Raw genomic sequence first — 27,496 nt, forward strand, 5'->3', positions numbered from 1 at the left:
TCAGATAGAGCATGCAATTTTAAGCAACTTTCTATTTTACTCCTATTATCAATTTTTCTTCGTTCACTTGCTATCTTTATTTGAAAAAGAAGGCATCTAAGCTTCTTTTTTGGTTCAGGACTCTGAACAATACTTTATTTTATTGGTGGATGAATTTATCCACCAATCAGCAAGATTAACCCAGGTTATTCACCAAAAATGGGCCGGCATCTAAACTTACATTTTTACATTTCAAATAAAGATACCAAGAGAATAAAAAAAATTTGATAATAGGAGTAAATTAGAAAGTTGCTCAAAATTGCATGCTCTATCTGAATCACGAAAGAATTTTTTTTGGTTCAGTGTCCCTTTAAACACAGGCCTGATTCTAACCAGGGCCTGACAAAAGGATTGAACATCTGGCACATCCGCCAGACACTTATGTAAAAGAATAGAAAATGCAGAAATCTGACCTTTCTGAGAACTGACTGACAATCATTTCTCCAGACCATCCTGGAGGAAAGACAAAATTCTAGGAATCCTGACCCTTCTCCAAGAGTAGCCCTTCGATTCACACCAATAAAGGAATTTACAGCATACCTTATGGTAAATCTTACGAGTAACAGGCTTGCGAGCCTGAATCATAGTATCAATAACAGACTCAGAAAACCCATGCTTAGCCAGAACTAAGAGTACAATCTCCAAGCAGTCAGCTTCAGAGAAACAAGATTTGGATGGAGGAAAGGACCCTGAGTTAGAAGGTCCTTCCTCAGAGGAAACCTCCAAGGCGGAAGAGAAGAGATCTTCACTAGGTCTGCAAACCAGATCCTGCGAGGCCATGCAGGAGCTCTTAGAATTACTGATGCTCTCTCCTGTTTGATACGAGTAATGACTCGTGTAAGGAGAGCAAACGAAGGAAACAGGTATGCTAGACTGAAGTCCCAAGGAATCGCCAGAGCATCAATCAGGGCGGCCTGAGGATCTCTTGACCTTGAACCATACCTTGGAAGCTTGTAATTCTGACACCCCCACTTGAGGGATAACCTGGAGAACACCTCCGGATGGAGTGCCCACTCCGCGGTATGAAAGGTCTGTCTGCTTAGGAAATCCGCTTCCCAGTTGTCCACTCCAGGAATGTGGAAGGCAGATAGAAGACAATTGTGAGCTTCCGCGCAGAATGCGAGTTACCTCCTTTATGGCTAAGGAACTGAGGTGATGTTGTCCGACTGGAACCTGATAAACCGGGCTTAGGACAACTGAGGCCAGGTCATCAGAGCATTAAAGATCACTCTCAACTCAAAGATGTTTATTGAAAGAGAAGATTCCTCCCGAGTCCATAGGCCCTGAGACTTTAAAGAGTCCCAGACTGCTCCTCAGCCTAGCAGGCTAGCATCCGTGGTCACCCAGGAAGGTCTCCGGAAGCATGTGCCCTGAGACAGGTGATCCTGAGAAAGCCACCACGAAAGAGAGTCTCTTGTCAACTGTTCTAGATCTATCCTCTTAGATAGATCCAAATGGTCTCCGTTCCATTGTCTAAGCATGCATAATTGCAGAGCTCTCAAATGGAATCGAGCAAAGGGAATGATGTCCATGGAAGCGGCCATCAGACCAATTACCTGCATACATTGAGCCACTGATTGACGAACAGTAGAATGTAGAGAGAGGCAAGTAGTGAGAAGCTTGGATCTTCTGACCTCCATCAGAAAAATGTTCATGGATAGGGAATTGATGATGGTCCCTAAAAAATCAGCGCCTGAACCAATATGTCATCCAGGTAAGGTGCCACCGCACCTTTGAGGAGATTCTGGGAGCTGTGACAAGGCCAAACGGAAGAGCCACAAACTAAAACTGCGTGTCTAGAAAAGTGAATCTCAGGAACTGGTGATGATCCCTGTGGATGGGAACATGAAGATACGCGTCCTTCAGGTCTATGGTCATCATGAACTGACTCTCTTGGACAAAAGGAAGAATGGAACGAATGGTTTCCATTTTGAAGGACGGTACCCTGAGAAACTTGTTGAGACACTTTAGGTCTAAAATGGGTCGAAAATTTCCCTCTTTTTTGGGAACCATAAACAGAATAAAATCCTAGACCTTGTTCTCTTACTGGAACTGGAAAAATCACTCCCAGGGAGGAAAGGACCTGAACGCACCTTAAGAATGCCTCTCTTTTTACCTGATCCGCAGATAACCTTGAGAGGAGAAATCTGTCCCTGGGAGGACGAGATTTAAATTGTATTTTGTACCCCTGATATACTATGTCCACAGTCCAAGGATCTGGGACATCTCATAGCCACGCTTGACGAAAAAAGGAAAGTCTGCCCCTCACTTTATCCGATCCCGGACTGGGGGCAGACCCTTCATGCTGAAAAAACGGATCAGGTCTGCAAGACCTCGCTGAATGCGGAGAGCAATAGGCTCTCCGTATTCAGCATTGCACCAGCAGCTCACAAGAGCTGCTGGTGCAACGCCGCCCCCTGCAGACTCGTGGCCAATGGGCCGCCAGCAGGGAGGTGTCAATCAACCCGATCGTTGAATTCCTGCGATTCCTGTCTGCCTCATCAAAACAGGCAGACAGGGTTATGGAGCAGCGGTCTTTATGGTTACACGCTTGGCTTCCCTGGTTGCCTAGATACGATCATGTGATTAGTCCCCAAGCAATTAAGACAAGCCTCTTGTGATAGGCTGTTTCTAGAGGTGTGTGCTCAGAACCAATTACTATTGGTAAAAGACAAATACAAATACCGGGCCAGTGTCTTGACTCTGGTTAGCCTCTGAGAAAGCCGTGCTAGCGGCGAAATGCGCATCAAGCGTTGTCTGTGTGTGTGAGACCGGTTAATTTGCTTATACCTGGGAACGTTCAGACATTGATTTTCTAGGCTATTGCCTTACTTATTCAGTCACTTAAAAACCGTTTTCTCCCCTGCTCTGATACCAGTATTGCTCAGATTAGATAATGTTGTTGGGGTCAATCCCCTTTTTTAGATTAGTTTGAGGAAGACTTTTAACCTTTGAAGTCACGAAATGAACGAAAACTACTTTGACGTTCTTTAAGTCTATTCTTCTTGTCTTGTGGTAGAAAAGATCCCTTTCCACCTGTAATTTCAGAAATGATCTCTGCCAGACCAGGACCAAGCAGGGTCTTACCCTTGTAAGGTAGCGACAGAAGCTTAGACTTGGAGGTAACATCAGCTGACCATGATTTTATTCACAGAGCCCTGCGGGCTAGGACAGTCAACGAGTTTCGGCCCTCTAAAGTGGGCCTTTATCAAGACCTTTTTAGGTCTTGATGACAGCATTTTGGTAAGCCTTATTCCATTCTTTGATCACTGTTTTTAGCTATATTGCACTATTTTGCTATATGTTTTACAGTTCACTAGCAAGAAAACAAGAATCACCACCTAAGAGTAACTCACCACCCCACAGAGGGACTATTACCTAAAAGTTAACACTTATAATAACGAATTTTGGTTTCATCACAAATATTTTTTCTCTGATTCTTCATATTTTTCCACTTTTATACATTTTTTATTCTTCTATATTTTTGGAGTTGTTTCACAAATTTTTAGTTTCTTGACGATTTTTTTCAACTCACATATATTTTTATTTTTTTATTTAAATTTTGAGCACATTTATATATTTTTTTGAACACCACTCTACCACAGCTCATCACCATTTGGAACACGCTACCTTTGGAATACTCCATAAACGTCTTACTACAAACTGATCTGCACGGAGCTCTATTTGATCTTTCTTCTCATACGGTGCACCATACATAGTTTGACTTTTCTTAGAGGACATTTATTTAATCTGATTTATATAATTTTGAGTTTTTTATATTGTACATTTTGCTTATTTTATATTGCGCATTTTACTGTATATCATTAACTTCTTTATACCTTGATCCCCTAACCAGGGACCTATAGTTATTAGTGATAATATTTTATTCATTATCTATCCATATATTTTATTTTATACTGTTATTTAATTTTTGCTTTTAATTCATCACCTCTTTGGCGCTCTTCACACTATTTTATATACCATCTCCTAGATCTAAGGTGGGCTAGCACACCTGTGTTGAAGAGAGACAGAGGTTATTTCCCTAAGCGCTTCATCTCACTCTTTATATAGACTATCATGTTAGCATCAGAGATAAAGGAATTGGCTAGTTTGAGAGCCTTAATCCTATCCTGGCTCTCCTTCAACGGAGTGTCCTCTAAAATCAGTTCTGACAAGGCATCACACCAATAAGATGCTGCACTTGCTACTGTAGCAATACAAACTGCAGGTTGCTATTGAAGCCCCTGATGAACATACATTTTCTTTAGATAAGCCTTAAAAGAACAGCTATCCCCAATAGGAATCGTGGTTCTCTTAGCCAGAGTAGAGATAGCCCCTTCTACCCTAGGCACTGTGCGCCATAAGCCTCGAATAGAGTCAGCAACAGGAAACATATTTTTAAAAACGGGAGATGGGTAGAAAGGTATTCCAGGTTTATCCCATTCCTGTGCAATGATATCTGACACACGGTCTGGAATAGGAAATACTTCCACAGTCCACATTCCTTCGGGTTGACAGCGACAGAAGCGTTGGAGTCATCCAAAGTAGCTAAAACTTTATTTAGCAGTACACAGAGGTGTTCAAGCTTAAATCTGAAATGTACCTCTTCAGAATCAGACAAAGGAATTATACTGTCAGAATCTGAGATTTCACCCTCAGAGGCTACCGAGGTATCCTCCTCATAAGACTTATGAGGGAGGTCCACCTTCACAGCAGCAGATGGGACTGACACCTTACCATCTGACAAATGTTTAGATTTCCTCTTGCGTTTTTCCAACATAGGAAAAGCAGATAATGCCGCAGATACCCCAGAGGATATCTGTGCAGCAAAATCTGACAGCAAATAAACTCCTCCAGGAGGCTGAGAGGAACTGCAAGGAACTGTATGTGACGCCATTGAAGCTTGGGACGTTTGACGAGAAAGCTGTGGCATTGCCTGAACAGCATTATCCTGAGAGACATTAGGCTCAGAAAAAAGAAATGATCTTTACATTTTAATGTTTATCTAGACATGAACAAATTTGCATAGGTAACACAATTTGGGTCTCTAGACACAAAAAACATTTATCCATAAGGACAGGATCCTGCTTCATATTTTAAACCAGAGATTGAGGAATGACAAGAAAAAATTAAATCTTTTTTTTTTTTTTAAATGAACACAGTCACTTTAAATTTACTCAGAGCGAATTTGTGCTCAAAAACGTACCCCTCTACACCTCAGCAGACTGAGGTGCCCTACCTGCCCCACCGGAGTGAGAAAATCTTGCCAGGAATAAAACTGTCAGTCTCACAGAAACGTCTCACAGCCGACACCGCTCCGATCAGATCTGAGAGCGGAAGAGAAGGAGTCATGTGACCGGCTGAACAGAAACTGAGCATCAAAAGTAAAAGTGTGCATTTCTGAAGCCTTAATAGACCAGAACAGTAAACTGACACAATCAGTTTAAAAACTACCCGTCTCCCTCTGACTAACCCTCTCTTGAGCTAAAAAAGTGTATAAAACACAGACAGAAGCCAAAATAAGACCCCCAACAGAGTCCAAAAATAAAATGAGCCACAAATTTTTGGTTAACTTCTTCAAACCCAAAAAGGAAAATTAACCCCTAAGTCTCCTGTTATCACATACGTTTTTTTTGTGCCTGCACACTGCCTTAATAAAATCCTTTATTAAAGGGACACTGAACCCAAATTTTTTTCTTTCGAGATTCAAATAGAGCATGCAAATTTAAGCAACTTTCTAATTTACTCCTATTATCAATTTTTCTTCGTTCTCTTGCTTTCTTTATTTGAAAAAGAAGGCATCTAAGCTATTTTTTGGTTCAGACCCATGGAAAGCACTTGTTTATTGGTGGGTGAATTTATCCACCAATCAGCAAGAACAACATAGTGTGTTCACCAAAAATGGGCCGGCATCTAAACTTACATTCTTGCATTTCAAATAAAGATACCAAGAGAATGAAGAGAATTTGATAATAGGAGTAAATTAGAAAGATGCTTAAAATTGCATGCTCTATCTGAATCACAAAAGAAAAAAATTGGGTTCAGTGTCCCTTTAAGGATTAAGCATGTCCCAAATAAATAATGCAGATAAGTGCAAGTCTTCAAGACCTAGAAGACAAAGGCACTTATCTGCAATCCAGCTGTCCGGCAGAAAAACAGCTCACAAGGCGTGAAAGGACATATACTCCTTACAGAGACCTGTAGAAAAAACAGAATTTATGTTTACCTGATAAATTACTTCCTCCAACGGTGTGTCCGGTCCACGGCGTCATCCTTACTTGTGGGATATTCTCTTCCCCAACAGGAAATGGCAAAGAGCCCAGCAAAGCTGGTCACATGATCCCTCCTAGGCTCCGCCTACCCCAGTCATTCGACCGACGTACAGGAGGAAATATGCATAGGAGAAACCATATGATACCGTGGTGACTGTAGTTAGAAAAAATAATTCAACAGACCTGATTAAAAAAAAAAAACCAGGGCGGGCCGTGGACCGGACACACCGTTGGAGAAAGTAATTTATCAGGTAAACATAAATTCTGTTTTCTCCAATATAGGTGTGTCCGGTCCACGGCGTCATCCTTACTTGTGGGAACCAATACCAAAGCTTTAGGACACGGATGAAGGGAGGGAGCAAATCAGGTCACCTAAATGGAAGGCACCACGGCTTGCAAAACCTTTCTCCCAAAAATAGCCTCCGAAGAAGCAAAAGTATCAAATTTGTAAAATTTGGCAAAAGTGTGCAGTGAAGACCAAGTCGCTGCCTTACATATCTGATCAACAGAAGCCTCGTTCTTGAAGGCCCATGTGGAAGCCACAGCCCTAGTGGAATGAGCTGTGATTCTTTCAGGAGGCTGCCGTCCGGCAGTCTCATAAGCCAATCGGATAATGCTTTTAAGCCAAAAAGAAAGAGAGGTAGAAGTTGCTTTTTGACCTCTCCTTTTACCAGAATAAACAACAAACAGTTTGTCTGAAATCTTTAGTGGCCTCTAAATAGAATTTTAGAGCACGGACTACGTCCAAATTGTGTAACAAACGTTCCTTCTTTGAAACTGGATTCGGACACAAAGAAGGTACAACTATCTCCTGGTTAATATTTTTGTTGGAAACAACTTTCGGAAGAAAACCAGGCTTAGTACGCAAAACCACCTTATCTGCATGGAACACCAGATAGGGCGGAGAACACTGCAGAGCAGATAACTCAGAAACTCTTCTAGCAGAAGAAATTGCAACCAAAAACAAAACTTTCCAAGATAATAACTTAATATCTACGGAATGTAAGGGTTCAAACGGAACCCCTTGAAGAACTGAAAGAACTAGATTAAGACTCCAGGGAGGAGTCAAAGGTCTGTAAACAGGCTTGATTCTAACCAGAGCCTGAACAAACGCTTGAACGTCTGGCACAGCTGCCAGCCTTTTGTGAAGTAAAACAGATAACGCAGAGATCTGTCCCTTCAGAGAACTTGCAGATAATCCTTTCTCCAAACCTTCTTGTAGAAAGGATAGAATCTTAGGAATTTTTATCTTGTTCCATGGGAATCCTTTAGATTCACACCAACAGATATATTTTTTCCATATCTTATGGTAAATTTTTCTAGTTACAGGCTTTCTAGCCTGAATCAGAGTATCTATTACAGAATCTGAAAACCCACGCTTTGATAAAATCAAGCGTTCAATCTCCAAGCAGTCAGTTGGAGAGAAACCAGATTCGGATGTTCGAATGGACCTTGAACAAGAAGGTCCTGTCTCAAAGGTAGCTTCCATGGTGGAGCCGATGACATATTCACCAGGTCTGCATACCAAGTCCTGCGTGGCCACGCAGGAGCTATCAAGATCACCGAAGCCCTCTCCTGATTGATCCTGGCTACCAGCCTGGGAATGAGAGGAAACGGTGGGAATACATAAGCTAGGTTGAAGGTCCAAGGTGCTACTAGTGCATCTACTAGAGTCGCCTTGGGATCCCTGGATCTGGACCCGTAACAAGGAACCTTGAAGTTCTGACGAGAGGCCATCAGATCCATGTCTGGAATGCCCCATAATCGAGTTATTTGGGCAAAGATTTCCGGATGGAGTTCCCACTCCCCCGGATGGAATGTCTGACGACTCAGAAAATCCGCTTCCCAATTTTCCACTCCTGGGATGTGGATTGCAGACAAGTGGCAGGAGTGATCCTCCGCCCATTGTATTATCTTGGTCACTTCCTCCATCGCCAGGGAACTCCTTGTTCCCCCCTGATGGTTGATATATGCAACTGTCGTCATGTTGTCTGATTGAAACCTTATGAATTTGGCCTTTGCTAGAAGAGGCCAAGCTTTGAGAGCATTGAATATCGCTCTCAGTTCCAGAATGTTTATCGGGAGAAGAGATTCTTCCCGAGACCATAGACCCTGAGCTTTCAGGGGTTCCCAGACCGCGCCCCAGCCCACCAGACTGGCGTCGGTCGTGACAATGACCCACTCTGGTCTGCGGAAGCTCATTCCCTGTGACAGGTTGTCCAGGATCAGCCACCAACGGAGTGAATCTCTGGTCCTTTGATCTACTTGAATCGTCGGAGACAAGTCTGTATAATCCCCATTCCACTGTCTGAGCATGCACAGTTGTAACGGTCTTAGATGAATTCGTGCAAAAGGAACTATGTCCATTGCTGCAACCATCAATCCTATTACTTCCATGCACTGCGCTATGGAAGGACGAAGAACAGAATGAAGTACTTGACAAGAGCTTAGAAGTTTTGATTTTCTGACCTCTGTCAGAAAAATCCTCATTTCTAAGGAGTCTATTATTGTTCCCAAGAAGGGAACTCTTGTTGACGGGGACAGAGAACTTTTTTCTATGTTCACTTTCCATCCATGAGATCTGAGAAAGGCTAGGACGATGTCCGTATGAGCCTTTGCTTTTGACAGAGACGACGCTTGAATCAGGATGTCGTCCAAGTACGGTACTACTGCAATGCCCCTTGGTCTTAGAACCGCTAGAAGGGACCCTAGTACCTTTGTGAAAATTCTCGGAGCAGTGGCTAATCCGAATGGAAGTGCCACAAACTGGTAATGCTTGTCCAGAAAAGCGAACCTTAGGAACTGATGATGTTCCTTGTGGATAGGAATATGTAGGTACGCATCCTTTAAATCCACCGTGGTCATAAATTGACCTTCCTGGATGGTAGGAAGGATCGTTCGAATGGTTTCCATTTTGAACGATGGAACCTTGAGAAATTTGTTTAGGATCTTGAGATCTAAAATTGGTCTGAATGTTCCCTCTTTTTTGGGAACTATGAACAGGTTGGAGTAAAACCCCATCCCTTGTTCTCCTATTGGAACTGGATGAATTACTCCCATCTTTAACAGGTCTTCTACACAATGTAAGAATGCCTGTCTTTTTATTTGGTTTGAAGATAATTGAGACCTGTGGAACCTTCCCCTTGGGGGTAGTTCCTTGAATTCCAGGAGATAACCCTGAGAAACTATTTCTAGTGCCCAAGGATCCTGAACATCTCTTGCCCAGGCCTGAGCAAAGAGAGAAAGTCTGCCCCCCACCAGATCCGGTCCCGGATCGGGGGCCATCCCTTCATGCTGTTTTGGTAGCAGTGGCAGGCTTCTTGGCCTGCTTACCCTTGTTCCAGCCTTGCATCGGTCTCCAGGCTGGTTTGGGTTGAGAAGAATTACCCTCCTGCTTAGAGGATGTAGAATTAGAGGCTGGTCCGTTTCTGCGAAAGGGACGAAAATTAGGCTTATTTTTAGCCTTAAAAGACCTATCCTGAGGAAGGGCGTGGCCCTTTCCCCCGGTGATGTCTGAAATAATCTCTTTCAAATCAGGACCAAACAGTGTTTTACCCTTGAAAGGGATGTTAAGCAATTTTGTCTTGGAAGACACATCCGCTGACCAAGACTTTAGCCAAAGCGCTCTGCGCGCCACGATAGTAAACCCTGAATTTTTCGCCGCTAATCTAGCCAATTGCAAAGCGGCATCTAAAATAAAAGAGTTAGCCAATTTAAGTGCTTGAACTCTGTCCATAACCTCCTCATACGAAGATTCTTTATTGAGCGACTTTTCTAGTTCTTCGAACCAGAAACACGCTGCCGTAGTGACAGGAACAATGCATGAAATTGGTTGTAGAAGGTAACCTTGCTGAACAAACATCTTTTTAAGCAAACCCTCTAATTTTTTATCCATAGGATCTTTGAAAGCACAACTATCTTCTATGGGAATAGTAGTGCGTTTGTTTAGAGTAGAGACCGCCCCCTCGACCTTGGGGACTGTCTGCCATAAGTCCTTTCTGGGGTCGACTATAGGAAATAATTTCTTAAATATAGGGGGAGGAACAAAAGGTATGCCGGGCCTTTCCCACTCCTTATTTACTATGTCCGCCACCCGCTTGGGTATAGGAAAAGCATCGGGGGGCACCGGAACCTCTAGGAACTTGTCCATCTTACATAATTTCTCTGGAATGACCAAATTGTCACAATCATCCAGAGTAGATAATACCTCCTTAAGCAGTGCGCGGAGATGTTCTAATTTAAATTTGAATGTTACAACATCAGGTTCAGCTTGTTGAGAAATTTTTCCTGAATCTGAAATTTCTCCCTCAGACAAAACCTCCCTCATGGCCCCTTCAGATTGGTGTGAGGGTATGTCAGAACCGTTATCATCAGCGTCCTCTTGCTCTTCAGTGTTTAAAACAGAGCAATCGCGCTTTCTCTGATAAGTAGGCATTTTAGATAAAATGTTTGCAATAGAATTATCCATAACAGCCGTTAATTGTTGCATGGTAATAAGTATTGGCGCACTAGATGTACTAGGGGCCTCTTGTGTGGGCAAAACTGGTGTAGACACAGAAGGGGATGATGCATTCCTCATTTGAGGAATCATCTTGGGCAATATTATTATCTGTGGCATCATTGTCCCTACTTTGTTTGGACACTATGTCACAATTATCACATATATTTAAATGGGGAGAAACCTTGGCTTTCATACATATAGAACATCGCTTATCTGATGGTTCAGACATGTTAAACAGGCTTAAACTTGTCAACAAAGCACAAAAAACGTTTTAAAATAAAACCGTTACTGTCACTTTAAATTTTAAACAGAACACACTTTATTACTGAATATGCGAAAAAGCATGAAGGAATTGTTCAAAATTCACCAAAATTTCACCACAGTGTCTTAAAGCCTTAAAAGTATTGCACACCAAATTTGAAAGCTTTAACCCTTAAAATAACGGAACCGGAGCCGTTTTTACATTTAACCCCTATACAGTCCCAGGTATCTGCTTTGCTGAGACCCAACCAAGCCCAGAGGGGAATACGATACCAAATGACGCCTTCTATAAGCTTTTTCAGTGGTTCTTAGCTCCTCACACATGCATCTGCATGCCTTGATTTCCAACAACAACTGCGCATTAGTGGCGCGAAAATGAGGCTCTGCCTATGACTAGAAAAGGCCCCCATCTGAAAAAGGTGTCCATACAGTGCCTGCCGTTTTTTAACAACAATCCCCAAGATTATAATAACTATAAAGAGTTATAATCTGCCAAATATGCTTAGCAAAGTAATCGTTTTAGCCCAGAAAAATGTCTACCAGTTTTTTAAGCCCTTATAAAGCCCTTTATTCTTTTACTTAATCTAAGAAAATGGCTTACCGGTCCCCATAGGGAAAATGACAGCCTTCCAGCATTACAAAGTCTTGTTAGAAATGTGGCCAGTCATACCTCAGGCAGAAAAGTCTGCCAACTGCTTCCCCCAACTGAAGTTACTTCATCTCAACAGTCCTGTGTGGAAACAGCAATCGATTTTAGTAACGTTTGCTAAAATCATCTTCCTCTTACAAACAGAAATCTTCATCTCTTTTCTGTTTCAGAGTAAATAGTACATACCAGCACTATTTTAAAATAACAAACACTTGATTGAAGAATAAAAACAGAATTTATGTTTACCTGATAAATTTCTTTCTCCAACGGTGTGTCCGGTCCACGGCGTCATCCTTACTTGTGGGATATTCTCTTCCCCAACAGGAAATGGCAAAGAGCCCAGCAAAGCTGGTCACATGATCCCTCCTAGGCTCCGCCTACCCCAGTCATTCGACCGACGTTAAGGAGGAATATTAGCATAGGAGAAACCATATGGTACCGTGGTGACTGTAGTTAAAGAAAATAAATTATCAGACCTGATTAAAAAAACCAGGGCGGGCCGTGGACCGGACACACCGTTGGAGAAAGAAATTTATCAGGTAAACATAAATTCTGTTTTCTCCAACATAGGTGTGTCCGGTCCACGGCGTCATCCTTACTTGTGGGAACCAATACCAAAGCTTTAGGACACGGATGAAGGGAGGGAGCAAATCAGGTCACCTAAATGGAAGGCACCACGGCTTGCAAAACCTTTCTCCCAAAAATAGCCTCAGAAGAAGCAAAAGTATCAAACTTGTAAAATTTGGTAAAAGTGTGCAGTGAAGACCAAGTCGCTGCCCTACATATCTGATCAACAGAAGCCTCGTTCTTGAAGGCCCATGTGGAAGCCACAGCCCTAGTGGAATGAGCTGTGATTCTTTCGGGAGGCTGCCGTCCGGCAGTCTCGTAAGCCAATCTGATGATGCTTTTAATCCAAAAAGAGAGAGAGGTAGAAGTTGCTTTTTGACCTCTCCTTTTACCTGAATAAACAACAAACAAGGAAGATGTTTGTCTAAAATCCTTTGTAGCATCTAAATAGAATTTTAGAGCGCGAACAACATCCAAATTGTGCAACAAACGTTCCTTCTTTGAAACTGGTTTCGGACACAGAGAAGGCACGATAATCTCCTGGTTAATGTTTTTGTTAGAAACAACTTTCGGAAGAAAACCAGGTTTAGTACGTAAAACCACCTTATCTGCATGGAACACCAGATAAGGAGGGGAACACTGCAGAGCAGATAATTCTGAAACTCTTCTAGCAGAAGAAATTGCAACTAAAAATAAAACTTTCCAAGATAATAACTTAATATCAACGGAATGTAAGGGTTCAAACGGAACCCCCTGAAGAACTGAAAGAACTAAATTGAGACTCCAAGGAGGAGTCAAAGGTTTGTAAACAGGCTTAATTCTAACCAAAGCCTGAACAAAGGCTTGAACATCTGGCACAGCTGCCAGCTTTTTGTGAAGTAACACCGACAAGGCAGAAATCTGTCCCTTCAGGGAACTTGCCGATAATCCTTTTTCCAATCCTTCTTGAAGGAAGGATAGAATCCTAGGAATCTTAACCTTGTCCCAAGGGAATCCTTTAGATTCACACCAACAGATATATTTTTTCCAAATTTTGTGGTAAATCTTTCTAGTTACAGGCTTTCTGGCCTGAACAAGAGTATCGATAACAGAATCTGAGAAACCTCGCTTCGATAAAATCAAGCGTTCAATCTCCAGGCAGTCAGCTGGAGTGAAACCAGATTCGGATGTTCGAACGGACCCTGAACAAGAAGGTCTCGTCTCAAAGGTAGCTTCCAAGGTGGAGCCGATGACATATTCACCAGATCTGCATACCAAGTCCTGCGTGGCCACGCAGGAGCTATCAAGATCACCGACGCCCTCTCCTGATTGATCCTGGCTACCAGCCTGGGAATGAGAGGAAACGGCGGAAACACATAAGCTAGTTTGAAGGTCCAAGGTGCTACTAGTGCATCCACTAGAGCCGCCTTGGGATCCCTGGATCTGGACCCGTAACAGGGAACTTTGAAGTTCTGACGAGAGGCCATCAGATCCATGTCTGGAATGCCCCACAGCTGAGTGACTAGGGCAAAGATTTCCGGATGGAGTTCCCACTCCCCCGGATGCAATGTCTGACGACTCAGAAAATCCGCTTCCCAATTTTCCACTCCCGGGATGTGGATAGCAGACAGGTGGCAGGAGTGAGACTCCGCCCATAGAATAATCTTGGTCACTTCCTCCATCGCTAGGGAACTCCTTGTTCCCCCCTGATGGTTGATGTACGCAACAGTCGTCATGTTGTCTGATTGAAATCGTATGAACTTGGTCCTTGCTAGCTGAGGCCAAGCCTTGAGAGCATTGAATATCGCTCTCAGTTCCAGAATATTTATCGGTAGAAGAGATTCTTCCCGAGACCAAAGACCCTGAGCTTTCAGGGATCCCCAGACCGCGCCCCAGCCCGTCAGACTGGCGTCGGTCGTGACAATGACCCACTCTGGTCTGCGGAATGTCATCCCTTGTGACAGGTTGTCCAGGGACAGCCACCAACGGAGTGAGTCTCTGGTCCTCTGATTTACTTGTATCTTTGGAGACAAGTCTGTATAGTCCCCATTCCACTGACTGAGCATGCACAGTTGTAATGGTCTTAGATGAATGCGCGCAAAAGGAACTATGTCCATTGCCGCTACCATCAACCCGATCACTTCCATGCACTGAGCTACGGAAGGAAGAGGAACGGAATGAAGAATCCGACAAGAGTCCAGAAGCTTTGTTATTCTGGCCTCTGTTAGAAAAATCCTCATTTCTGAGGAATCTATAATTGTTCCCAAGAAGGGAACCCTTGTTGACGGGGATAGAGAACTCTTTTCCACGTTCACTTTCCAGCCGTGAGATCTGAGAAAGGCCAGGACGATGTCCGTGTGAGCCTTTGCTCGAGGGAGGGACGACGCTTGAATCAGAATGTCGTCCAGGTAAGGTACTACTGCAATGCCCCTTGGTCTTAGCACCGCTAGAAGGGACCCTAGTACCTTTGTGAAAATCCTTGGAGCAGTGGCTAATCCGAAAGGAAGCGCCACGAACTGGTAATGTTTGTCCAGGAATGCAAACCTTAGGAACCGATGATGTTCCTTGTGGATAGGAATATGTAGATACGCATCCTTTAAATCCACCGTGGTCATGAATTGACCTTCCTGGATGGAAGGAAGGATAGTTCGAATGGTTTCCATCTTGAACGATGGGACCTTGAGAAATTTGTTTAAGATCTTGAGATCTAGGATTGGTCTGAACGTTCCCTCTTTTTTGGGAACTATGAACAGATTGGAGTAGAACCCCATCCCTTGTTCTCTTAATGGAACAGGATGAATCACTCCCATTTTTAACAGGTCTTCTACACAATGTAAGAACGCTTGTCTTTTTATGTGGTCTGAAGACAACTGAGACCTGTGGAACCTCCCCCTTGGGGGAAGTCCCTTGAATTCCAGAAGATAACCCTGGGAGACTATTTCTAGCGCCCAAGGATCCAGAACATCTCTTGCCCAAGCCTGAGCGAAGAGAGAGAGTCTGCCCCCCACCAGATCCGGTCCCGGATCGGGGGCCAATATTTCATGCTGTCTTGGTAGCAGTGGCAGGTTTCTTGGCCTGCTTTCCCTTGTTCCAGCCTTGCATTGGTCTCCAAGCTGGCTTGGCCTGAGAAGTATTACCCTCTTGCTTAGAGGACGTAGCACCTTGGGCTGGTCCGTTTTTACGAAAGGGACGAAAATTAGGTCTATTTTTTGCCTTGAAAGGCCGATCCTGAGGAAGGGCGTGGCCCTTACCCCCAGTGATATCAGAGATAATCTCTTTCAAGTCAGGACCAAACAGCGTTTTCCCCTTGAAAGGAATGTTTAGTAGCTTGTTCTTGGAAGACGCATCAGCCGACCAAGATTTCAACCAAAGCGCTCTGCGCGCCACAATAGCAAACCCAGAATTCTTAGCTGCTAACTTAGCCAATTGCAAAGAGGCGTCTAGAGTGAAAGAATTAGCCAATTTGAGAGCATTGATTCTGTCCATAATCTCCTCATAAGGAGGAGAGTCACTATCGAGCACCTTAATCAGTTCATCAAACCAGAAATATGCGGCTGTAGTGACAGGGACAATGCATGAAATGGGTTGTAGAAGGTAACCCTGCTGAACAAACATCTTTTTAAGCAAACCTTCTAATTTTTTATCCATAGGATCTTTGAAAGCACAACTATCCTCTATGGGAATAGTGGTGCGTTTGTTTAAAGTAGAAACCGCTCCCTCGACCTTGGGGACTGACTGCCATAAGTCCTTTCTGGGGTCGACCATAGGAAACAATTTTTTAAATATGGGGGGAGGGACGAAAGGAATACCGGGCCTTTCCCATTCTTTATTAACAATGTCCGCCACCCGCTTGGGTATAGGAAAAGCTTCTGGGAGCCCCGGCACCTATAGGAACTTGTCCATTTTACATAGTTTCTCTGGGATGACCAAATTTTCACAATCATCCAGAGTGGATAATACCTCCTTAAGCAAAATGCGGAGATGTTCCAATTTAAATTTAAATGTAATCACATCAGATTCAGCCTGCTGAGAAATGTTCCCTAAATCAGTAATTTCTCCCTCAGACAAAACCTCCCTGGCCCCCTCAGATTGGGTTAGGGGCCCTTCAGAGATATTAATATCAGCGTCGTCATGCTCTTCAGTAACTAAAACAGAGCATCCACGCTTACGCTGACAAGGGTTCATTTTGGCTAAAATGTTTTTGACAGAATTATCCATTACAGCCGTTAATTGTTGCATAGTAAGGAGTATTGGCGCGCTAGATGTACTAGGGGCCTCCTGAGTGGGCAAGACTCGTGTAGACGAAGGAGGGAATGATGCAGTACCATGCTTACTCCCCTCACTTGAGGAATCATCTTGGGCATCATTGTCATTATCACATAAATCACATTTATTTAAATGAATAGGAATTCTGGCTTCCCCACATTCAGAACACAGTCTATCTGGTAGTTCAGACATGTTAAACAGGCATAAACTTGATAAGAAAGTACAAAAAACGTTTTGAAATAAAACCGTTACTGTCACTTTAAATTTTAAACTGAACACACTTTATTACTGCAATTGCGAAAAAACATGAAGGAATTGTTCAAAATTCACCAAACTTTCACCACAGTGTCTTAAAGCCTTGAAAATATTGCACACCAATTTTGGAAGCTTTAACCCTTAAAATAACGGAACCGGAGCCGTTTTAAGCTTTAACCCCTTTACAGTCCCTGGTATCTGCTTTGCTGAGACCCAACCAAACCCAAAGGGGAATACGATACCAAATGACGCCTTCAGAAGTCTTTTATAAGTATCAGAGCTCCTCTCACATGCGACTGCATGCCATGCCTCTCAAAAACAAGTGCGCAACACCGGCGCGAAAATGAGACTCTGCCTATGCTTTGGGAAAGCCCCTAAAGAATAAGGTGTCTAAAACAGTGCCTGCCGATATTATTATATCAAAATACCCAGAATAAATGATTCCTCAAGGCTAAATAAGTGTTAATATCAATCGATTTAGCCCAAAAAAAGTCTACAGTCTAAATAAGCCCTTGTGAAGCCCTTATTTACAATCGTAATAAACATGGCTTACCGGATCCCATAGGGAAAATGACAGCTTCCAGCATTACATCGTCTTGTTAGAATGTGTCATACCTCAAGCAGCAAAGGACTGCAAACTGTTCCCCCAACTGAAGTTAATTGCTCTCAACAGTCCTGTGTGGAACAGCCATGGATTTTAGTTACGGTTGCTAAAATCATTTTCCTCATACAAACAGAATTCTTCATCTCTTTTCTGTTTCTGAGTAAATAGTACGTACCAGCACTATTTGAAAATAACAAACTCTTGATTGAATAATGAAAAACTACAGTTAAACACTAAAAAACTCTAAGCCATCTCCGTGGAGATGTTGCCTGTACAACGGCAAAGAGAATGACTGGGGTAGGCGGAGCCTAGGAGGGATCATGTGACCAGCTTTGCTGGGCTCTTTGCCATTTCCTGTTGGGGAAGAGAATATCCCACAAGTAAGGATGACGCCGTGGACCGGACACACCTATGTTGGAGAAAACTACATTTAAACACCAAAAAACTCTTAACCATCTCCGTGGAGATGTTGCCGGTGCAACGGCAAAGAGAATGACTGGGGTAGGCGGAGCCTAGGAGGGATCATGTGACCAGCTTTGCTGGGCTCTTTGCCATTTCCTGTTGGGGAAGAGAATATCCCACAAGTAAGGATGACGCCGTGGACCGGACACACCTATGTTGGAGAAAGAAAGAATAGAGTAACCAACTCTGGCTTTCAACACCAAGGGCAGCAAATATGTTATAAACCTGAGCAAAGACCACCTCACTACTTTCTAACTGCTTAAAAGCCACCACTACTCTTACTCAAGAGACTGATGTGGACACAGCTAAACCCAAATCCTTGCTTGCAGGGAAAAGTACCCAAAAAAGTAATCAATATCTTCACCTACTCCATTGACAGAAGCAAAGAGAATGACTGGGGTTATGGGTAAGAAAAGTAACACTTAACAGCTTTGCTGTGGTGCTCTTTGCCTCCTCCTGCTGGCCAGGAGTGAATATCCCACTAGTAACTGGAATGACGTTGTGGACTCTCCATGTCTTAGGAAAGAAAATAAAAAATAAATAAAAAATAATTCTAAAAGTATTTTTTTTAAAGACACGTGGAATCCAAAACTTTTCTTTTATGATTCAGATACAGTTTTAAATAACTTTTCATTTCTATAATCATATTTGCTGCTTTCTCTTGGTATTGTCTTAAAGGAGCAGCAATGCACTACTGTGAGCTAGCTGAACACATACTAGACCAGCTCATAATACGTTTTATAATCATGCTAGGTAAGCGTCTGGTAGTAACCCCAGCTGTCTTATAGGGCTGTGACAGGAAGTAATTGACACTGCACAAATTAAGTTTAAAAAAAAACAACTAAAAGGTAAAAATCCATTTAAATTGATGGATAATACATTGTGCGATAATTTCTATTAAAGGGACATGAAACTCAAAATTTTTATTTCATGATTCAGATAGAGCATACAATTCTTTCAAATTTATATCTATTAACATTTTTTCTTAATTCTCTTGGTGTCCTTCATTAAAGAAGTAGCAATGCACTACTGGGAGTTATTTGGACACATTGGTAAGCCAATAACAAGACGCATATATGTTCAGCCACCAATCAGGAGCTAGCTCCCACCCCCGAGCCTATCTAGAAATGCTTTTCCACAAAGGATACAAAAGAAAAGTCAATTAAATAAGAGAAGTAAATTGGAAATTTGTTTAAAATAGCATACTCTTTTTATATCATGAAAGAAAACAATTGGGTTTCAAGTCCCTTTAAGTATAAGCCACTGCTTAGTGTTTTTTTTATTACATTTATGAAACAGACTGTTTAGTAGAAATAGAAAGATAGCAAAGAAGTATTGGAAAAAAAAAGAAGAAAAAACACTCATCATTTGCATTTAGTGTGGTAATAACCATTGTGGCCCTAAAGCCCTAGGGTAAACAGTCCCTCACTATACAACTTAAATGGACAGTAAACAATAAGCCTCTCTTGCTTTTGAGTAAAATGATGTTTGTCCCACACTCCCTAGAAAGTGTGTGTGATGAAAGTAACTCAGCTTTTATCAGAATGCAGAATCTGAAGATTCCCTACATCCCCAAATGCATTTTCTGCTTTGTAACCTACGCATTTTTACCTATTCCCTGCCAGATGTGCTTCAAAATGCTTACGTGGCTTTTATACAGCTACTCACTTGATAAAGTACTTGATCCCATCTGCTGTGTAAGCTTCTTCCCAACCGTAAGGGAGGCCTGGAGAGAGAGAGGAAAAGTACTGATCACAAATACTCCCAGGAATATACAGAGACACGTTCTATATTTCATCTAATGCCCCTATAACGGGATCTTAGAGTAAACCAAACATGCTAATATTGCTTACAATTTACAAACAAAGCAATGTTTCAGAATTTCACATACTATGTGTGCAAAACGTAAATGAGACTCCAATGATTACAGAGGCTAATTTACCTACTCGGCTTTTTCATGAATTACAATACACTGGTAATTAGTTATGTACAAAACGCCAACAGGGTCTCTCAAGTTAGAATTATTTTTTTAAATGGAACCCAAGTCTTGCATTTCTTGTAGGCTAAAACACCACATTATACTTATATGAAGATGTGGTTCCCCATTTCACTTCCGTGTGCGATAGCGTTAGATATTTCTTACTGTCAGTGTCGAAATGAGACGTTGGCAAGATGCAACTCTTTGGTCTCACAGAACAGAAACACAGCTTAAAATGTTTTAAGAGACTTTTCAACACATTTCTATTATAAAAATATATGTTGTGCTTTTTTGTATCATGTATTAAAAGCATACCTAGGTAGTAGGCTCATGAGGAGCAATGTACTACTCTACTAGCTAACTGGTGATTGGTGGCTGCAAACTTCTTGGGTAGTAGTTTCCACGAGTAATGGATCGTGGACTCTCATAATCTGTATGAAAGAAAACATAATTTATACTTACCTGATAAATTAATTTCTTTTATGGTGGTGAGAGTCCACGAGACCCCACACTATGTTTTGTAGGGTTAGTTTTTTCTTAAGCACATATTTTTCCCTGATCCTTTTGTGCCTCTTATTCATTGTTCTTACCTCATTTTGCTTGGCAAGCCATGTGTTCTTTAGACTCAAGAATGGAATGGCTCCTACAAGTGGTGAGTGGGGTTTGACCACTGAAAAACAATCAAACAATCCCAAACAATTTTGTTATAAATTTTTATAATGTTCAGACTCTGCCGATATGGTAATCTATTGGAAGACTGCTGAAATTGTTGTAATTACAAGGTGTTTACTGTCCCTTTCAGGGTTACAACCTACCCTACATAGTAATAATTAAATGTGAATTATTGTAATCCAAGTACCAGACTGATCAATAGTAGTAAGACACATTATACCCTGGTAACATTTTACTTACTAAATGATCTGGTATTCCTTTAAAGCAGTGTTTCTCAACTTCAGTTCTCAGGACCCTTAACAGGCCAGAGGTTAATAACATCTTAAAGGGACATGAAAACCAAATTTTTACTTTCATGATTTAGCGAGAGCATGCAACTTTCTAATTTACTTAGTCTAATTTGCTTCATTCCCTTAATATCCTTTGTTGAAATGCATATCTAGAAAGGCTCAGTAGCTGCTGATTGGTGACTGCACATAGATGTCTAGTGTAATTGGCTCACCCATGTGCATTGTTATTTCTTCAACAAAGGATACCTAAAGAACAAAGCAAATTATATAATAGAAGTAAATTGGACTGTTTAAAATTGTATTCTCTTTGTGAATCATGAAATAATTTTTGTGTGTTTATTGTCCCTTTAACTAGAGCACAGGTGAAATAATCATCCTGAGAGCAGGTTAGTAACCATGGTTACTGATCAGCTGATTATTTCACCTGTGCTCTAGTTAAGATCTAATGAATATGTGGCCTTTTAAAGGGACATTATACACTCAAAAAAATATGGGGTATTCAAATAAAGAATAAAAAAAAAAATAAACATCTAGATTTAGAGTTCTGCGTTAGCTGTCAAAAGCAGCGTTAAGGGGTCCTAACGCTGCTTTTGGCCGACCCGCTGGTATTTAGAGTCAGCCAGGAAAGGGTCTAACGCTCACTTTCCAGCCGCGACTTTTCCATACCGCAGATCCCCTTACGCCAATTGCGTATCCTATCTTTTCAATGGGATCTTCCTAACGCCGGTATTTAGAGTCTTGGCTGAAGTGAGCAGTAGACCCTCTATCGACAAGACTCCAGCCGCAGAAAAAAGTCAGTAGTTAAGAGCTTTATGGGCTAACGCCGGTTTATATAGCTCTCAACTACTGTGCTCTAAAGTACACTAACACCCATATACTACCTATGTACCCCTAAACCGAGGCCCCCCACATCGCCGCCACTCTAATAAATATTTTTAACCCCTAATCTGCCAACCGCACACCGCCGCCACCTACATTATCCCTATGAACCCCTAATCTGCTGCCGCTAACATCGCCGACACCTACATAATATTTATTAACCCCTAATCTGCCCCCCCCACGTCGCAGCTACCTTACCTACACTTATTAACCCCTAATCTGCGGACCTCACCGCTACTCTAATAAAGTCATTAACCCCTAAACCACCACACTCCCGCCTCGCAAACCCTATCATAAATAGTATTAACCCCTAATCTGACATCCCTAACATCGCCGCCACCTAACTTCAAGTATAAACCCCTAATCTGCCGACCGGACCTCGCTGCTACTATAATAAATGTATTAACCCCTAAAGCTAAGTCTAACCCTAACCCCCCCCTAAGATAGATATAATTTTATTCTAACGAAATAAATTAAATCTTATTAACTAAAGTATTCCTATTTAAAACTAAATACTTACCTGTAAAATAAACCCTAATATAGCTACAATATAACGAATAATAATATTGTAGTTATTTTAGGATTTATATTTATTTTACAGGCAACTTTGTATTTATTTTAACTAGGTACAATAGCTATTAAATAGTTATTTACTATTTAATAGCTTCCTAGTTAAACTAATTACAAAATTACCTGTAAAATAAATCCTAACCTAAGTTACAATTAAACCTAACACTACACTATCAATAAATTAATTAAATAAATTACATACAATTAAATACACTAAACTAAATTACAAAAAAAACAAACACTAAATTACAAAAAATAAAAAAATATTACAAGAATTTTAAACTAATTACACCTACTCTAAGCCCCCTAATAAAATAAAAAAGCCCCCCAAAATAATAAAGTTCCCTACCCTATTCTAAATGAAAAAGTAACCAGCTCTTTTACCAGCCCTTAAAAGGGCTATTTGCGGGGCATGCCACAAAGTCAACAGCTCTTTTGCCTGTAAAAAAAAATACAACCCCCCCAACATTAAAACCCACCACCCACATACCCCTACTCTAACCCAAACACCCCTTAAATAAACCTAACACTACCCCCCTGAAGATCTCCCTACCTTGAGCCGTGTTCACCCAGCCGGGCACCGATGGACCAAAAGAGGACATCCGGAGCGGCAGAAGTCTTCATCCTATCCGGGCAGAAGAGGACATCCGGACCGGCAGACATCTTCATCCAAGCGGCATCTTCTATCTTCATCCATCCGACGAGGAGCGGCTCCATCTTCAAGACCTCCGGCGCGGAACATCCTCCTTCCCCGACGACTACGCGACGAATGAAGGTTCCTTTAAGTGACGTCATCCAAGATGGCGTCCCTCGAATTCCGATTGGCTGATAGGATTCTATCAGCCAATCGGAATTAAGGTAGGAAAAATCTGATTGGCTGATTGAATCAGCCAATCAGATTCAAGTTCAATCCGATTGGCTGATCCAATCAGATTGAGCTTGCATTCTATAGGCTGTTCCGATCAGCCAATAGAATGCAAGCGTAATCTGATTGGCTGATTGGATCAGCCAATCGGATTGAACTTGAATCTGATTGGCTGATTTCCAGAAGCACAATCATTAAAAGCCATTATTACTTTGTAGCAATGTACAAGCTGTTATGTGTTGCAGCATATTTTGTAACCCTGTGATGGTCAATAATCCTCATGGTTTGTTTCAACCAGGTGCCATAATTGCACAAAAACACAACTTGACTAACAAGCTGATACTGCCATTCGTTTTCCCATGAGCCTACGCTTGAACAAACTATATAGCCATTACCGTCTGTTCAAAACCAAATCAAGCTTCTCTCTGGCCAAAAACAAATCCTCCTTTCTAGAATGTGTTTTATCCTGACCATAACATATTGGGGTTTGGGGATTTTTTTATTATAATATTCACTCATACACATTCAGAAAGGGATAGGTTTGAAGGCCAAGTGTTTCTACGTCTTTCACTAGGTTGGGAGCACTCCTGCTTACAAATCCTTTTTTTTGTACTGTATTGGACTAACCCATATGGCCTGTTTTTTAAGACATTACTGGAAAAATATTGTCTGCATTATGGGATTATATTTATTATAATGTGTGTGGTGTAGATTCTATGCGGTGGCATCCTAGGACTGTCCGTTCTCCTATGGTCCCTAAACAGAAGCTGTGTGTTGACACTTCTGAATTGTGTAAGAATGCCCATATTCAATATTCATATTCAGCTTCTGTTTAGGGACCATAGGAGAACGGACAGTCCTCAGATGCCACCGCATAGAATCTACACCACATGCATTATAATAAATATAATATGACCGATAGGTAAACTCACACAGCAGCCACTGCATCAGGATGTGCTATTTCCAGAAGCGCAATCATTACAAGCCATTCCGTGTTATTACTTTGTAGCAATGTACAAGCTGTTATGTGTTGCAGCATTGTGGGCTGTGCCTGAGTATGAGCATTGAATATGGGCATTACAGCTATGTTAGAAAGCATGATCATACTCACGCACAGCCCACAATGCTGCAACACATAATAACAGCTTGTACATTGCTACAAAGTAATAACATGGAAAGGCTTGTAATGATAGCGCTTCTGGAATTTGACAATGCGATCACTGATTATCCATGACCTGGAGAACAGACCCCAGATTGTGTGTCATACTGTCTAATAGTGTAGCCTATACTTATGTAAACGTATATACGCCTGTATAATCTTATTAACACAGACACTAGAAAACAAAAAGGTGGCACAGCTGTTACAGGTTATTGTGTAACTGATAATCACACACAGCCCACAATGCTGCAACACATAATAACAGCCTGTAAAGCCTTGTGAGTGCTGCCGGTGTGTGATGCCTGATGTCCCACTCCACTTGTCCCCCAAGGTATTCAATGTAACACTCCCACTGTCCTCCTCATTCCTGCAGAACTTTACTCTTGCGGGGCTCAGTCTGAAAACGGAGGGGGACAGCTGGCAGGCAAGCAACTAATTAGAAGGGGGAACAGGGTGCTTGGCACAGGGCCCAGTGAGTGAGATTCCCTATTCCCCTGCACAGTTGAACAGTCAGGGAGGGCATTGTAATTGACATGTATTAGCAGCTACAGCATGGGGGCTGGCTATAAGGACACTAGTTAGGGAGCGAGGAAAAACTCCTTGCTTTGTAGCTAGTGTGTCCTACGAACGTATTCTTATGTAGTGACACTTTATCATCAATTGTATAAGCTTTAGCAGAAAAATTGCTAAAACATGTCAATTACAAACTTTATTTTTTTTAAATTCTTTATTTGAATACCCCATATTTTTTGAGTGTATAATGTCCCTTTAAGTGTCCTGAGGACTTGAGTTGAGAAACGCTGCTTTAAAGGGACATAACACCCAAAATGTTCTTTCATGATTCAGATAGCGCATACAATTTTAAACAACTTTGTAGTTTACTTCTGTTATCAAAAGTGTTTTATTTTCTTGGTTTACTATGATGAAGGATCAGCAATGCACTACTGAGAGCTAGCTGCACACATCTAGTCAGCCAATGACAGAAAACAAATGTGTGTAGCCACCAATCACCAGCTAGCTCCCAATAGTGAAAGATATGTACATATTCTTCTTTCAAACAAAGGATACCAAAAGTACAAAGTAAGATTGAAAACAGAAGAACATTTAAAAGTGTCTTAAAATAACATGCTCTATCTGAATCATGCAAGATTAATTTTGACTTTACTGTCCCTTTAAGATGGTCTCTTTGGATTCAGTGTCACACTGACACTGTGATGCTGAAATAAACACACAGTTGTCCTTACATTTCTCTACTGCAGCTTCACATTTGTTGCTATGACACTAGACATCTATTATATTTACATTTATTATAATTTATTTTTCCCATCTGATGTCTGACAAGCTTACTTTATAATGGTATAAAAATGATAAGAAATGAACAATAAGCTATTTTTATAAATCAGGGGGGGGGGGGGTGTTACATTTTGTCACTGATTCCATTACAAATGCAAATTAATACATAATTGTCTTGTGCCATAAAATGTCTGTACTTAGCTTCAGTTAAATAGACAGTGAGCACCTACTAATTATAAAACTTATCTGTTGTCTTGCTATAGAATAACACACTAAGTCTAAACATTGTTATTTAATGGTATTTTTTTTTTTTTTTTTGGTCCAACCTTCCCTTATAGAGTGATATCCAGATCCACTAGTAGCCTAAATTATTTGGTCTTACTGCTTAGGTTAAGGCCCTTACTTTCTCTTCTGTTGTATGGTTGCCCTTCTTATCTACAGTGTGGGCACAAAAGTCTACAATTTCCTTGATAACTTCACACTATGGCAAAATGATTTTAGTACAAATTCCTGCGACCTTCACCACATTTCTTTAGGTTATCTGTTGGTCTTTCCATTATTAAAACATCATCCAGCAAGAACAATGTACAGTATGTGGAATTCTCATTAGGATTGTGGCCATAATACTTTGCACATGACTTGTGTTAAGGTTACTCCAATTGCCAAATAGATATACATGAACAGTTTCTTGTGGTGTTAATTGTGAGCATTTCCTTTGACCTTGGATGGACTTCCATCTGGAGATATGCTTGGCCATGTTTATCTTTCTTTGTATTGCTGTATTATTGTTGATTGTGAAATAATCCCATTTTCTCTTAACCCCTTAATGACGCATGTCGTACAGGGTACGTTGCACACAACCTGGTCTTAAAAGACCAGCGACGTACCCTGTACGACATTAGGGGTTTAAAGCGGCTGGAAGCGATCCTGCTCGCTTCCAGACGCTTTCCGGTTATTGCAGTGATGCCTTGATATCGAGGCATCCTGCAATAACACTCCTTGGCCATCCGATGCAGAGAGAGCCACTCTGTGGCCCTCTCTGCATCAGACATCGATGGCCGGTATCGTTGGTGGGTGGGAGGCGACTTGGGAGGCGGGTGGGCGGCCATCGATGGGCCGGGTAATGTAGAGGGGGCGGGGCCGATGGGGGTGCGCATGGGGGGCGGGAGCGGGTGGGAACCGCTACACTACAGAAAACATTTGGTTCTAAAAGTGGGAGAAAGGAGTATTTTAATTTAAAAAATAAATAAATCAAAGGTATCTAGGGGGTGGGGGGTTGGTCTTTGGTGGGGGGGGAGCTACACTACAGAAAAGGGGATTTTTTTTTTAAAAATCAACAATTTTAATCTAAACTGGGTACTGGCAGACAGCAGCCAGTACCCAAGATGGCGCCCATTAAGACAGAGGGGGAGGGTTAGAGAGCTATTTGGCGGGGGATCAGTCAGGTTGGAGGCTAAGGGGGGGTCCTACACAGCAGCATATGTAAATATGCTTAACCCCCCCCCCAAAAAAAAGCCTAAATATTCCTTTTATTATAGTACTGGCAGAGTTGCTGCCAGTACTTAAGATGGCGGGGACAATTGTGGGGTGGGGGAGGGAAGAGAGCTGTTTGGGAGGGATCAGGGGGTCTGATGTTTCAGGTGGGAGGCTGAGCTCTACACTAAAGCTAAAATTAACCCTGCAAGCTCCCTACAAGCTACCTAATTATCCCCTTCACTGCTAGCCATAATACACGTGTGATGCGCAGCGCCATTTAGTGGCCTTCTAAGTACCAAAAAGCCAAAGCCATATATGTCTGCTATTTCTGAACAAAAGGGATCCCAGAGAAGCATTTACAACCGTTTGTGCAATAATTGCACAAGCTGTTTGTAAATGGTTTCAGTAAGAAACCTAAAATTGTGAAAAATTTAAAGTTTTTTTTTTATTTGATCGCAT

The 27,496-nt window shown here is 41.8% G+C and overlaps 1 protein-coding gene across 1 annotated transcript in view; it reads right to left on the reverse strand.

Moving 5' to 3' along the window:
- Positions 1-27,496, reverse strand: part of STXBP4 (syntaxin binding protein 4) — a 736,191-nt gene that overhangs the window by 80,414 nt on the left and 628,281 nt on the right. Inside the window, exon 15 of the mRNA XM_053721597.1 lies at positions 19,524-19,581. Within this exon, the coding sequence (XP_053577572.1) occupies positions 19,524-19,581 (58 nt within the window). The remainder of the gene's footprint in view (positions 1-19,523; positions 19,582-27,496) is intronic.

The sequence above is a fragment of the Bombina bombina genome, chromosome 1 (assembly GCF_027579735.1).
Source record: "Bombina bombina isolate aBomBom1 chromosome 1, aBomBom1.pri, whole genome shotgun sequence".
Lineage (NCBI taxonomy): Eukaryota > Metazoa > Chordata > Amphibia > Anura > Bombinatoridae > Bombina > Bombina bombina.